This window comes from Corvus brachyrhynchos, unplaced genomic scaffold (genome assembly GCF_000691975.1).
Source record: "Corvus brachyrhynchos isolate BGI_N302 unplaced genomic scaffold, ASM69197v1 scaffold1002, whole genome shotgun sequence".
Lineage (NCBI taxonomy): Eukaryota > Metazoa > Chordata > Aves > Passeriformes > Corvidae > Corvus > Corvus brachyrhynchos.
In genome coordinates this window covers 232,471-244,305 of record NW_008236758.1, presented here as the reverse complement: position 1 = coordinate 244,305, position 11,835 = coordinate 232,471, and the positions used below count along the sequence as shown (strand labels likewise).

Here is an 11,835-nt window from a genome sequence, read left to right as displayed (position 1 = left end):
GCTGCGCAGCCTCCCCCGACAGGGAGCGCACGCGCCACGTGCCCGTGGATGCCGACGGGGCACCCCGGGACTGGGCTGGTAACATTCTGACCCTGGCCTCCTTCCTCTCTCTGCGTCTTTCTTTTCCCTTCTCTGCTTAACTTTCCCCCTCCAGATGGACACATACCCTTCTTTATCAATAAAAAGTTCTCAGATACAATATTTGCCTCGTTTGTGCTTGATTTTGTCCGAGAAATCCATTAAAAAGAATCCCCTGCAGTTTCCCTTAGAGTGGAATGCGAAAAGCTGTAACATTGTTAGAATTGCTTCTGACTAGCTGGGATTAAATGGTAATTCAGGCTTTATTTATTAACTCCAAATATCATTGTGTCTTGCTAAGTCTCACTGTTTTACATTTCAACCTTTTCTGCGTATCAGTGTTAGAAATCAAGTTATGGCAGAAAGGCTACATTTGTTGAAACAAAAAGTCAGAAATACCATACTGGCATCAACTGATCTTAAGAAAGCACCATCTGATTTTAAACTCTTTTTGGTTTTGTGCTTTCAAACAAGATTTCTTGAAAGTCTTTAAAAATATGGTATTTTGTGACATTCTCTTTATTTCAGTTTTTCTGCTTTTATGGTGCACCTTCAGATCTTTACTTTTCCCCATAAGCAGAAGAGATAAAAGCTAACGTTCAAAGGTTGGGATTCTCACCTAGCAGTAGCTAAAAACATATCTCAATATTTCAAGGCTTTAAATTATCAGAGTTAGCAACATTGCTGTAAACTAAGTATCTAAGAATAAATGAGCTATACAGTTGGTGCAAACTGATGTAACAGTCTACAATGAACTTGGCTAAATTGAAACAGCCTTCATTTTTTTTTTTGAAAGGACTTTCTAGAAAAATAGTCAGTGAAGAAGGAGGCTTTGCATCTTTACTCCTGTTGCAAAGAATTTCATCCCAGATACCTTCATCTGCCATCCTGAACAAGTAACACCTGTTACCATGTCGTGCAGCAATCACTACGCATGGTGTAGGTGATTACTACATATGCTGAGACCCACAAAGCCTACAGCAATGCAATTCATTAAAAAAGCAGTAAATTCACCTTGGTGCCCCTTGAATGGTGAAGGCCTTGTCTGCGTGCTGATCCCCCAGCTTTGTCATCACTTCATATAGTTTGTGACATAACTGTGAAAAGAAAACAGTTGCCTGAGTTCATGTGAACAACTACAGTCATGATTAAAAACACAGGTGATAAATCTGGTCTGATAAATGATAACTTGATAACTTTATGTTACAATATAAAACCTTCCAAAAGTTCTCAGTGCCATATATAGTAAAAGCTTAAGCAGAAACCCATCAAAATCCATAGAATCAAAGATAATAGCAGTTCTTCAAAGACATGAGCTGTTTTTTAGATGACAAGTTCTTAAGTGTGACTGACTGCTATGTGAGCTCTGATGAAGGAGGTTATTCTAAGTTTAAAGCAACATGGGCAGCCAAGAAGATTCATGTTGTCCCCTGAAAAATCTAATCCAAATTTTCACAGAACTTCAGTAAAGTGAGTCTTCAAAAAAATTTTGGTTCCAATTTGAAGGTTGCTATAGATAATACACTACTAAGTATTTAGCCAGGTACATTCAAAAGATCCTCAATGAAACTGCTTGATTTGCCTAACAGTCACACATAAAATACTGCATTGCTGACAATGCATATAGCAGACTTGAAGGGAATGTTTGACATGTTTTTCTTGTACTGATTAAAGCAAAGAGGTGCTTAGCAATTGGACACAGCAAAAATACTGAAGGCAACAGTAAATTATCAAAATAGAAAGTGAATTTAGTTCTACAACTGATAATGCACTGCAATCCAAAATTGTAGGGGCTGCTCCTTCCTTAAGGAGAGAACAAATATGGCAAGTAGAAATGAATATGATGAATATACCACAAATCTGTATCTATGGCAAATTCTCATGTGTGCCTCTGCTAGATTTTTACTGTAAGACATTTGTTAGCTAGCATGCATATCATAATCCATTATACATGAGATAGTCAGTTTTACTCACTAAAGCTATTTCCTTGTGAAACTTGGCTTCAAGGCTGGATACATTTTTGAAGGTGTTCACATAGAAACCAATTCGTCTATGAAGGATGGAACAAAGAAAGGAAAAAGAGAATAAAAGATATGTGTGGGAGGGCCACAAACGCAGATTAATTAACTGTCTTCTGGACTACAAGCAACATTCTTGACTATTACTCTCAGCAAAGCAAAGGATGAAATGTCAAAATTTCAGACTAGTTTGTTCATAACTATTTCTGTTTTTGTTGAGATATGTATTTCACACTGTCCAGTGAACCAAGTTGAGACTACTCCACATCAGATGTCTTCACCTTGTTTCAAAGAAGAGTGGAAAAGGATGGTCACAAGTGCAGCACAAGCCCAGGGAAGGCAAGATGCTCTGGGCATCCATCTCCCACCAGACAGCAACTCAACCATTTCCTGAAAGGAGAAAGGTACCACTCTGGCACTGTGAGCCCCTGTGCCCAAATCTTATCACAGCACCAAGGTGATGCAGTTGCGTGTGGGGTCAGCTTTAACGTATACACCTCAGTACAGCCCAAGGGTGGGTGTCCAAAGCTCAGCTCTGAAACACATGCACATGTAGATAAGAGTAAAGAATTTAATATAGACTAGACATTTCTGTGCATGTAGTCAAGAATCTGCTTATTTGGAGTGAATGATTACATACTTCTACATTTCAAAAGTAGAACGTGTTTTCTTAGGTTTTATTTTTCCTATTTAAAACTGTCATGTATAATGGCTACCAACTTTTATTAACAAAAATCATCTCTGGAATAAGAATAAGCCTGCAAAATGTCAACTCAATAGATAATTTTCTTCCTGAAGAATTGTAATAACTAAAATAAAGGACTCTGAAAGCAACTGCTTTATAAATTATGCATATTGCTCAAATTAAATTCTGCCTTTCTCTGAAACTAGATACTGCTTTTTTATACAAAATTTACTGAAGTAAAGGGGCCCTTACTCTAAATCATTCACATGCAGTTTTACTTTTATTTGGCCCATAAAACAAGTATCTTGAAGTGCTAAGAAGGTTTACACTGAAATATGCAGAAAACCAGCAGGGAAATCCTCTATTGGTCTGAAATTTAACAGGATTTATTTAGAAGGCAGAGAAGACAAAGGATACTTCACATCTCCACTCCAGATTGTCAATTGTTAAAGAACATAGCACACTAATGAGATGCTTATTTTTCTACTGCTTTTGTTCTCCCATTCATATTGTCTGCATTTTCTGTATAAACACAGTTCATGGTTAAATATCCTGACTGAATGACCTATGCCATCAAATCATTTAACATCACAGCATAATCAGTGCAAAACTATAAAATGTGTCTTCTGATATAGTTATAATAAAAAATGACCTATAAGTAGACTCAAATCACCAAGACTACTCTGTCCTCTAGCATAATTATTTACTCATAAAATGGAAACCTTTTTGCACCTCAGAATGAAGATATGATAATGAATCTTAAGTGCCAACATACATTGAAAAAAATAAGCATAAATACATTTACAGCACGTATGTTTTGGAGCACTTGCATACATTTTTCCTTTCATTTTTTCAAAAAGAAAATGGATGGAATCCTCAAGAACCCAGCAATCCATTTTCTATCTGCTCATTAAAATCCCCTCATTCCCTTTCCTTACTCCCCACTTAGGCCTTGCATACAGTATCTCTCTGGGCTTACCGTGACCACAGAGATGGCAACTCTTCTTGCAAGTCAGTGTTAAACTCTTCAAATACTTTCTGTGCTTTTTGAAATTCTTCTTCTGCCTAAACCAAAATGAAACAGGTGACTTCTGAAATCACTATGACATAACAAAACCAAAATTATTTTTGTGTGGTTTTCTTGGTGGGTCTTTTACAATTTTTATAAACAAAGGATGTTATTCAGTCCCACACCATGGAGGCCAAAACAGGATTTGCTGTCCCCTCAGTCTCATCAAGAGAGCAAGTTAGGTCTCAAACAGGACTCCTTTGCAAAAGAGGCTGAGCATGTCTACTACATGAACCAAAGTACTCAATACACATTTATCAGAGAGATTAGAGATACCAGTTTTTCTAAGAGAGCAAAAGGAAGAGAAACTTTGTGCTCTTTGTACAGAAACAAGTGTCACCCAATCTCCCCAAGTCCTCTGCCAGCATGTTTCTGATTGTGCTACCTTGGTAATTCTGCCCTCATCTTTTCTTTTCGAGCTCTGCAGAGCTTCTAGATGATGCCTTGCACTGTCGTAGTCCACTAGCTTTCTGCTTCGTTTTGCAATGCGAGTCTGTACAGGGGTAGAAATGAAAGTAAATATGAAAAGCACTTTTAAAAAAGCCATTTTACTTATGTTGTCAAATTAGTTTCTGACGTATTTTTATTCTCCCTTATCTGTTTTTCATATCTGAATCATTATATCATGTAGGAGGAACATGGAAATGGTAAAGAAGGCAAACTAATCACATTATTTTAAATAAGGAATCAATATACGCATAGTTTGGTTCTCCAGAATCAGTGAACCCGTTAAACTCAGGGTCATACCATCTTTTCCCCTTATATATAGTGTGAAAATTCAGCAATTAATGCACTTTTTCTAGAGTTGGAAAACTGCTAAAATACACTTCTCCATATAGTTGTTCTGACACATACCTAAAATACTGGAGTTCAAGATATACATATATATACTTTGATATAGACTTTGCAAAGGTATATATTATATGTAAAATCCACATGCTGAGAGGGAATAAACACAGTTTGATTTAAAAGCGAGTTTAGAACTGTACATCAGTAATGATGGTATTTTTAAATGATTTTTTCTTTAGTCCTTGATGTAAATTACAAAGAGGATGACTGTGTTACCTATTCAGTTATAAACTATCACAAAAAATTTCCAGCTATGCCCATACAGTCATATCCAAATATAAAAGTCACTACCTCTCACCTATAGAGCTTCTTTATCCCCACACATTTCATTTAGCAGTCATCTCCCTGGACTGTACACCAGGTGGGCATCTGGCAGAGGCTAGAATCTGTATAACATTCTTTCCTGATGTGTATTACAAAATCTTTTTATAACTAATTAAAAGACAGGAACCATGGCTTAGATAGAAGAAAGATACTCACGGGTGCATCTAGCCAATAACAGAAAGCCTGCTTTCCATGTAATTTGTCTGGCATTTTAACCGCTGAAGAGCTTAAGGTGTCCCTATTGAAGTTGGTTAATATTATCTTTATCTCATACCAAAGAAACAGGAGCAGAAAAAAGCATAAAATTTTCCTCTACAAAGGCTAATTTTCTTCCAAGTACTACTGCATGAAAAATATTTTTGTTCACTTGGAAAATCAGCCCTGCCTAATGTCAGGAATCTACTTACAGAACAACATCTTGTACATCACAGGAGAGCATGACTTCCACCTCACACCCTTTTAAATTCTTTTTGCCTGTAATCTCATTTTCTATTTATTTTGCAACTCAACAGAACTTTAAAACTTGTCCTTTATAGAAAATCATTACTGTACTTTGATATCAGGAAATTGTCCTAGATATGTATCCAGCGTTAACAATGATCCATCCACCAGTTTTTGATGGAAGTCTTCCCAAAGTTCATCACATTTCTGAAAAGGCAGAAAGGAGAAAAATGTACTTAGTAGTTTAATGCCTCTCTAAACCTAGGAGAAATATAAATGTAATTGGTAAAGATTAATCTTTCTGAAGTTTTAAAATGTTCTTTATGGAAATAAATCAGAGTGTAAACATAAGGTGAATGAAAAGGAATACCTTGATTTGGCAAGTTCAATTCACAACAAACTAAGAATAAACTTTATAATTAGCTTGTTATATTCAAATAATAATATTTCAAATAGTTACTGCTATGTGAAAATAAGGATATCATGTATTCAAGGTCTTCCTCAGGGTTTCAGGTCCCTGAGGGTCAGTAATGCAGAATCTGAACCTGGCCTAGCTCTTGTGTCTAACTATGTTCACTGATGATGAACCTTGCTTACAGAGAAAAGAAGTACAACAAAAAAGAGAAGAGTAAATAAAAAAAGGGAAAGGTCTTTCCATCTCATTCTTTTTGTGCCATTAAGGTACATTTGATGAAATGGCTGATGCAGACAAGAACTCCACCTTGCACTGCTGGAGAACTGGAATGATGGATAGGAAACATCCCAACATCAGCTGGCAAAATAAACAAAATCCACACCCCCACCACCCGTCTCTGCCCTGAAGCTACAGTGCTTTTCCCCAGTCCCCTTTGGAGCTCTGGGGTAGTCACCAGGAGAAACTCCCTGTAGTTTTCTGATTTTTATGAACATATTAATGCAGCTCATGTGACAAGGACCCAATGGGTGAGATTCCTTATTAGAAGCAAATCCTGTTACATAGAGACATAGTGCTTGAGGTCCTGGGTTCTCCATTGCACAAATCATTAGCACATGTTAAACATCCTGATTCCCCCTTTCTTTGCACATTTCAAAAATCACTTAACATCCTCCCCTTTGATGGGAGGGAGGCTAAGGGTTGTAAGCACTGCTCTGTAGGCTGTTATCCTCATTGACAAGTCTGGAAAGCTATTCCCAAGTGTTTTATCATAACCTACTATAGGGCATATTTTAGATGCTGTGTGATGCCAGTTTCAGTTCATTCATTTCCTATTCTAACAGAGTCCCTAATGAATTATTAGAATCTATTAAACGTGCTTAAAAGAAATACCTCATTTATCAACACAGTGTTTAATCACAGTGGTCTACAAAGCACCACAGCATTAGATTGTAGCAAGCAACTGCCAGTCTTGTGTGTTTGCTTTTGTATCTTGCTGATACATACTTCAAACAAACTAAAATAATGGAGGTTTTCTGAAAGCTAATGGACACAAACAACATTGCTGAAGGATTCCTTTAAGCCATCATCTTTCCTACCACATAGAAGAAGGTCTTTTAAGTGGACCCCTTTTGGAATGATCATTTATATGCTTAACTGAACAGATACATACTCTAGGTTTACTCTAGGTTGAGGGATCACAGAATCAACTAGGTTGGAAAAGACCTTTGAGATCAAGTCTAACCTATTACCTAACACCACTTTATCAACTATAACATGGCACTAAATGCCACATCCAGTCTTATCTTAAACACCTGCAGGGATGGTATGACACCACCACCTCCCTGGGCAGTCCATTCCAATGCCCAATCACTCTTTCTGTGAAGAAATTCTTCCTAATGTCCAGCCTAAACTTCCTCTGCCACAGTTTAAGGCTGAGTCCTCTTGTCCTGTCTCTGGTTGCCTGGGAGAAGAGACAGACCCCCACATAGCTACAACCTCCTTTCAGGCAGTTGTAGAGAGTGAAGAGGTCTCCCCTGAGCCTCCTTTTCTCCAGGCTAAACAACCCCAGCTCCTTCAGCCACTCCTTATAGGACTTGTGTTCCAGACACTTCACCAGCCTTGTTGCCCTTCTCTGGACATGCTCCAGCATCTCAATATCCTTCCTAAATTGAGAGGCCCAGAACTGGACACAGTACTCAAGGTGTGGCATCACCAGTGCTGAGTACAGGGGAAGAATCACTTCCCTGGTCCTGCTGGCTACACTATTCCCGATCCAGGCCAGGATGCCATTGGCCTTCTTGGCCACGTGGGCACACTGCTGGCTCATGGTCAGTCTGCCATCAGTCAATACCCCCGGGTCCCTTTCTGCCTGGCCACTGTCCAGCCACTCTGTCCCTAGCCTGTAGTGCTGCAGGGGATTGTTGTGACCAAAGTGCAGGACTGGGCACTTGGTCTGGTTAAACTTCATATCATTGGATTCAGCCCATGGATCCAGCCTGTCCAGGTCCCTCTGCAGAGCTCTCCTACCCTCCAGCAGATTGACATTCACACCCAACTTGGTGTCAACTTCAAATTTGCTAATGGTAGGCTGTGGCATTTAAGTAAAACCTTATAAAATGAAGGCCTTGTTGCCTTTGTAAAATTACGGCTCAGGCCTGCTACTTCGGCTAGAGAAGGACTGTGAGAAAAATCAGTGAGAAGAAAAACAATTAGTTTTTACCCATGAGAACGTAGTATCAAGAGAAGCAAGAAAGCTAAACAGTAGAAGGAGAAAACAGCAACATATCTGCACCTGTTATTTTTCTGAATGCTTGAATGCTTATGCTATAGGTAGCCAATGGTAGTATATTGAAATTAATAATAGCCATTTGTTTAATAAACGGCTTTTTGGCCCTTGAAAGAGGCACTGTCTGTGTGTGTCGTGACCGCCCCAACAGCGACAATAGGCTTGATCCCTTCATCCAGATCATTGATAAAGATCTTAAACAGGACTGGGCCTGACACAGATCCCTGGGGGACCCCACTAGTGACTGGCCACCAGCTGGAGGCAGCACCATTCACCACCACTCTCTGGGCCCAGCCATCCAGCCAGTTCTTAACCCAGAAAAATGTGCACCTGTCCAAGCCATGGGCTGCCAGCTTTTCCAGGATTATTCTGTGTGAGATGGTGTCAAAGGCTTTGCTGAAGTCCAGGTGGACACATTCACAGCCTTCCCCTCATCTACCAGGCAGGTCACCTGGTCATAAAAGGAGATCAGGTTGGTTAGGCAGGACCTGCCTCTCCTAAATCCATGCTGGCTGGGTCTGATCCCCAGGCTATCTTGTATGTGCCATGTGATCACACTGAAGATGAACTGTTCCATAATGTTGCTGGGCACTAAGGTCATGCTGACAGGCCTGTAGTTTCCTGGATCCTCCTTTTGGTCCTTCTTACGGGTGGGCATCACACTGGCCAGCTTCCAGTCATCTGAGACTTCCCTGGTTAGCCAAGACTGGTGATAAATGATGGAGAGCAGCTTAGTAGCTCTTCTGACAGCTCCCTCATCACTCTAGGATGGATACCACCAGGTGTCACGGATTTGTGAGCATGGAAGTGGCTCAGCTAGTCATTAACTGCTTCCTCCTGAGTTCTATTCTGCTCCCTGTCCCTGTCTTCTAGCTTAAGAGGCCATCCGTCCTGAGGACAACTTGTCTTATAGTTAACAATTGAGGCAAAGAAGGTGTTAAGTACCAAAGCCTTTTCCTCATCTTTGGTAACTATATTCCCCACCATGTCCAATAAAGAATGGAGGTTTTGCTTGGTCCTTCTTTTGATATGAATGTATTCATAAAACCACTTTTTATTATCCTTTACAGAAGTGACCAGGTTTCTAACTGAGCTTTCACCACTTTAATTGACGCATAAATCTACATTTGTGATTATGTACAGAAAAAGCCAGGAGATTTTGTACTATTGCCCATGATTCTCTTATTAAGAAAACACACCTAGAATTTATCTTTACATCTAAGAGAGCTTAAGAGCTGAATTTTGGTCCTTTCATACACAACTACAAATTTCTGAGTGTAAAATCTAACAGTCTACAGATACAAGATAAGGTGCTACAGCAAGATGCAGCATGAGATTTTCCTGCTGTTAAACTTGGAACAATATAAAAAACCTAAACCAATGAAACAAAAAAATATGTAACTTAAATTAGGCTGATTGAAAGTTGGGTGCTTTTAAAATCAAAACCCTAACCCTAACCCTTCACAGCAGGGAAGGGTAGGAGAAGGCAGTCATAGAGAAGAAAAGCAATCTGTACATTGCTCTGTATTCAGGTTGACTGTTAACTGTATTATCAAGGAGGCCTTGGAAACTGAATGCCAAGTGCTTAAAAGCTTCATTGACAACCATTTGCACTTTCTTGTCACCACCATCACATTTGTTGACAGACTTCCCCCAGAACTGAGGCTGTTTAAGCAGGCAATTCAGAGTTCCTCAAGTTAAATTCCTGGTGTGTTGTCTAGAAAAGCCTATTCTTCTCTAATCACTGAAGGAAGGTAAAAAGTAAAAATAAATAGTGTCCTGAACTCTAATTTGCCCTTAAATTCCATATTCTTGTCAGAGAGGGTTGAATGTCTCATAAGATATCCTGTTTAGTACCACTGGCTCAATAGTTGTTACACAGCACAAAAGGATAAGCGGATTTGATAATTTTTAACATCCATCTGAACTGAGAATCCTGACTGTAAAATTGCATGTAAGATACCTTTGTACAAACTTGTCAGTCAGATGCTGTCAGGACCAATTCTGCTCACACTACTGTTGATCTCAGTGGGAGCTTATATCAGCTAGTTCATACAACAGACGCTGTAAGTGCTGCATCTGGCCAGCAGGAGCTGCATTTCACAAGACCCATAAATTTATATGCTGAGAAAACAGGATTTAACATGACATGAAGGATTAAGGTCAATTTTGGATGCACACTTCTTCTCAGAAGCTCAGATTAATCCACTTGCTGACAAAATACTTCTTCCCTCTTTCCATACATCTTACCTCTCCAATCATTTTCACATCTTCACGTCCGTACCAGTCTGGCTCATACACTTCATGGAGAGACTCTGTAAGCTTCTTTGAGGCATCTTCCATTCCTGCAATTAGACAGAAAGAGGAACATGTAAGTGCAAACCACAAGAAATAGGTGCTAAATATCTTTATTTTCAGCCACATGTACCCACTATGCTATTCTCTCTGGCAAATTTAGAAAAGAGATACCTGTGGAGCCCAGTGCTTATTTATGCTTGCAACAGGGTGGTGCCTGCAGAGGATTGTGCTAAGCCAAACTGATCAGCCACTTTCGGAACTCTTGCTACCACAGGTGGGACAAGAACAGGGACTATTGATGGTTATCACTCTGTAATACACAGAGGAGCTGGCTTAAATGTAAAACAGCTTCAATGATATTGTGAGAAAGGGCCTAAATCTATCTTCAGTGAGATCAGTTTGACCCCAATGAATAAAAAACCACCCTCAGTGAAGGCACTGGGGTTTGTATTTTGATACAGCAGGAACCCATTAGATGCTGAATACGGTTCTGAATCCACTGAAACCAAACTCATCTCACCTGACTTTCTAAGAGTTCCAAATAAGTAATTTTAAAATGACGACTTCTTTTTCAACTTCTTTGCAAAATTTGAACAATACTTGAATTTTTTACTTAGCATTAACTTTTTTTTAAGAAGCACATTTTTTTCCTGTAGTCAAATCTGTCTATCTTGAAAATATCTCTAAGCATGATCTTCACATTTAACTGCTCAGTGAATGAATTCAGAAATAACATCAATATTTTTGTTTTCTGCACAGAAACATTAATGAGTGGAATGTGGGGGCTAGACAAGGAACGGAGTCCTATGGTGGGACAAGTCCTAAATTCATTTCCAACTTAGGGTGTCTGAAAAAGCTTCCTCTACAATGCTCTGTTCTTTTATGTTAATGTACCCCAGTTCTGCTTCCCTGGTTGGCTCCATTGGCCGCTCCACCCCTTGTCACCTTATACGTCATCAGAGTTTCCCTACTGGTTCCCTTACCCTGGCCCCGCCTTTATACCGCCCCTTGCCCTCAGATCATTGGTCCCTGATGCTCTCTTCACTCCACTGTGTAGCCGTGGGTCCACCCATTGTTAACAGGGTATTTTCTCTGCGACCTTGCGCTGGTATGGCTGCAATAAATCTCTCCCATAGAACCCCATGTGGAGACCCTTCCTGCTCCTTCATCATCGGACTGTTTTGCCAGCTATCCGGTGTGTGTGTATGGTGTGTGCATGTGTGGTGGCTGCATTGAGTGGCTTCCTCCTGGAGACGCCTTTTACCATCCAACTCCGCCGTGACAGTAGAAGAGGAAGATTAATTTGAAACTTGAATGTGTAGAAGAGCAGACTTGATCTAGTCAGTTGGTATTCCACCACACACTCCCAAA

At 39.7% G+C, this 11,835-nt stretch overlaps 1 protein-coding gene across 8 annotated transcripts in view; it reads right to left on the bottom strand.

The window, feature by feature from the left end:
* Nucleotides 1–11,835, bottom strand: part of AMPH (amphiphysin) — a 135,053-nt gene that overhangs the window by 40,515 nt on the left and 82,703 nt on the right. For all 8 annotated transcript variants that reach the window (XM_017727065.1, XM_017727063.1, XM_017727064.1 and 5 more), the window contains 6 exons: nucleotides 10,417–10,511; nucleotides 5,576–5,671; nucleotides 4,236–4,343; nucleotides 3,761–3,846; nucleotides 2,053–2,128; nucleotides 1,093–1,175 (listed from right to left, as the gene is read on the bottom strand). In XM_017727065.1, the coding sequence (XP_017582554.1) occupies nucleotides 1,093–1,175; nucleotides 2,053–2,128; nucleotides 3,761–3,846; nucleotides 4,236–4,343; nucleotides 5,576–5,671; nucleotides 10,417–10,509 (542 nt within the window). In that variant the 5' untranslated portion in view covers nucleotides 10,510–10,511. The remainder of the gene's footprint in view (nucleotides 1–1,092; nucleotides 1,176–2,052; nucleotides 2,129–3,760; nucleotides 3,847–4,235; nucleotides 4,344–5,575; nucleotides 5,672–10,416; nucleotides 10,512–11,835) is intronic.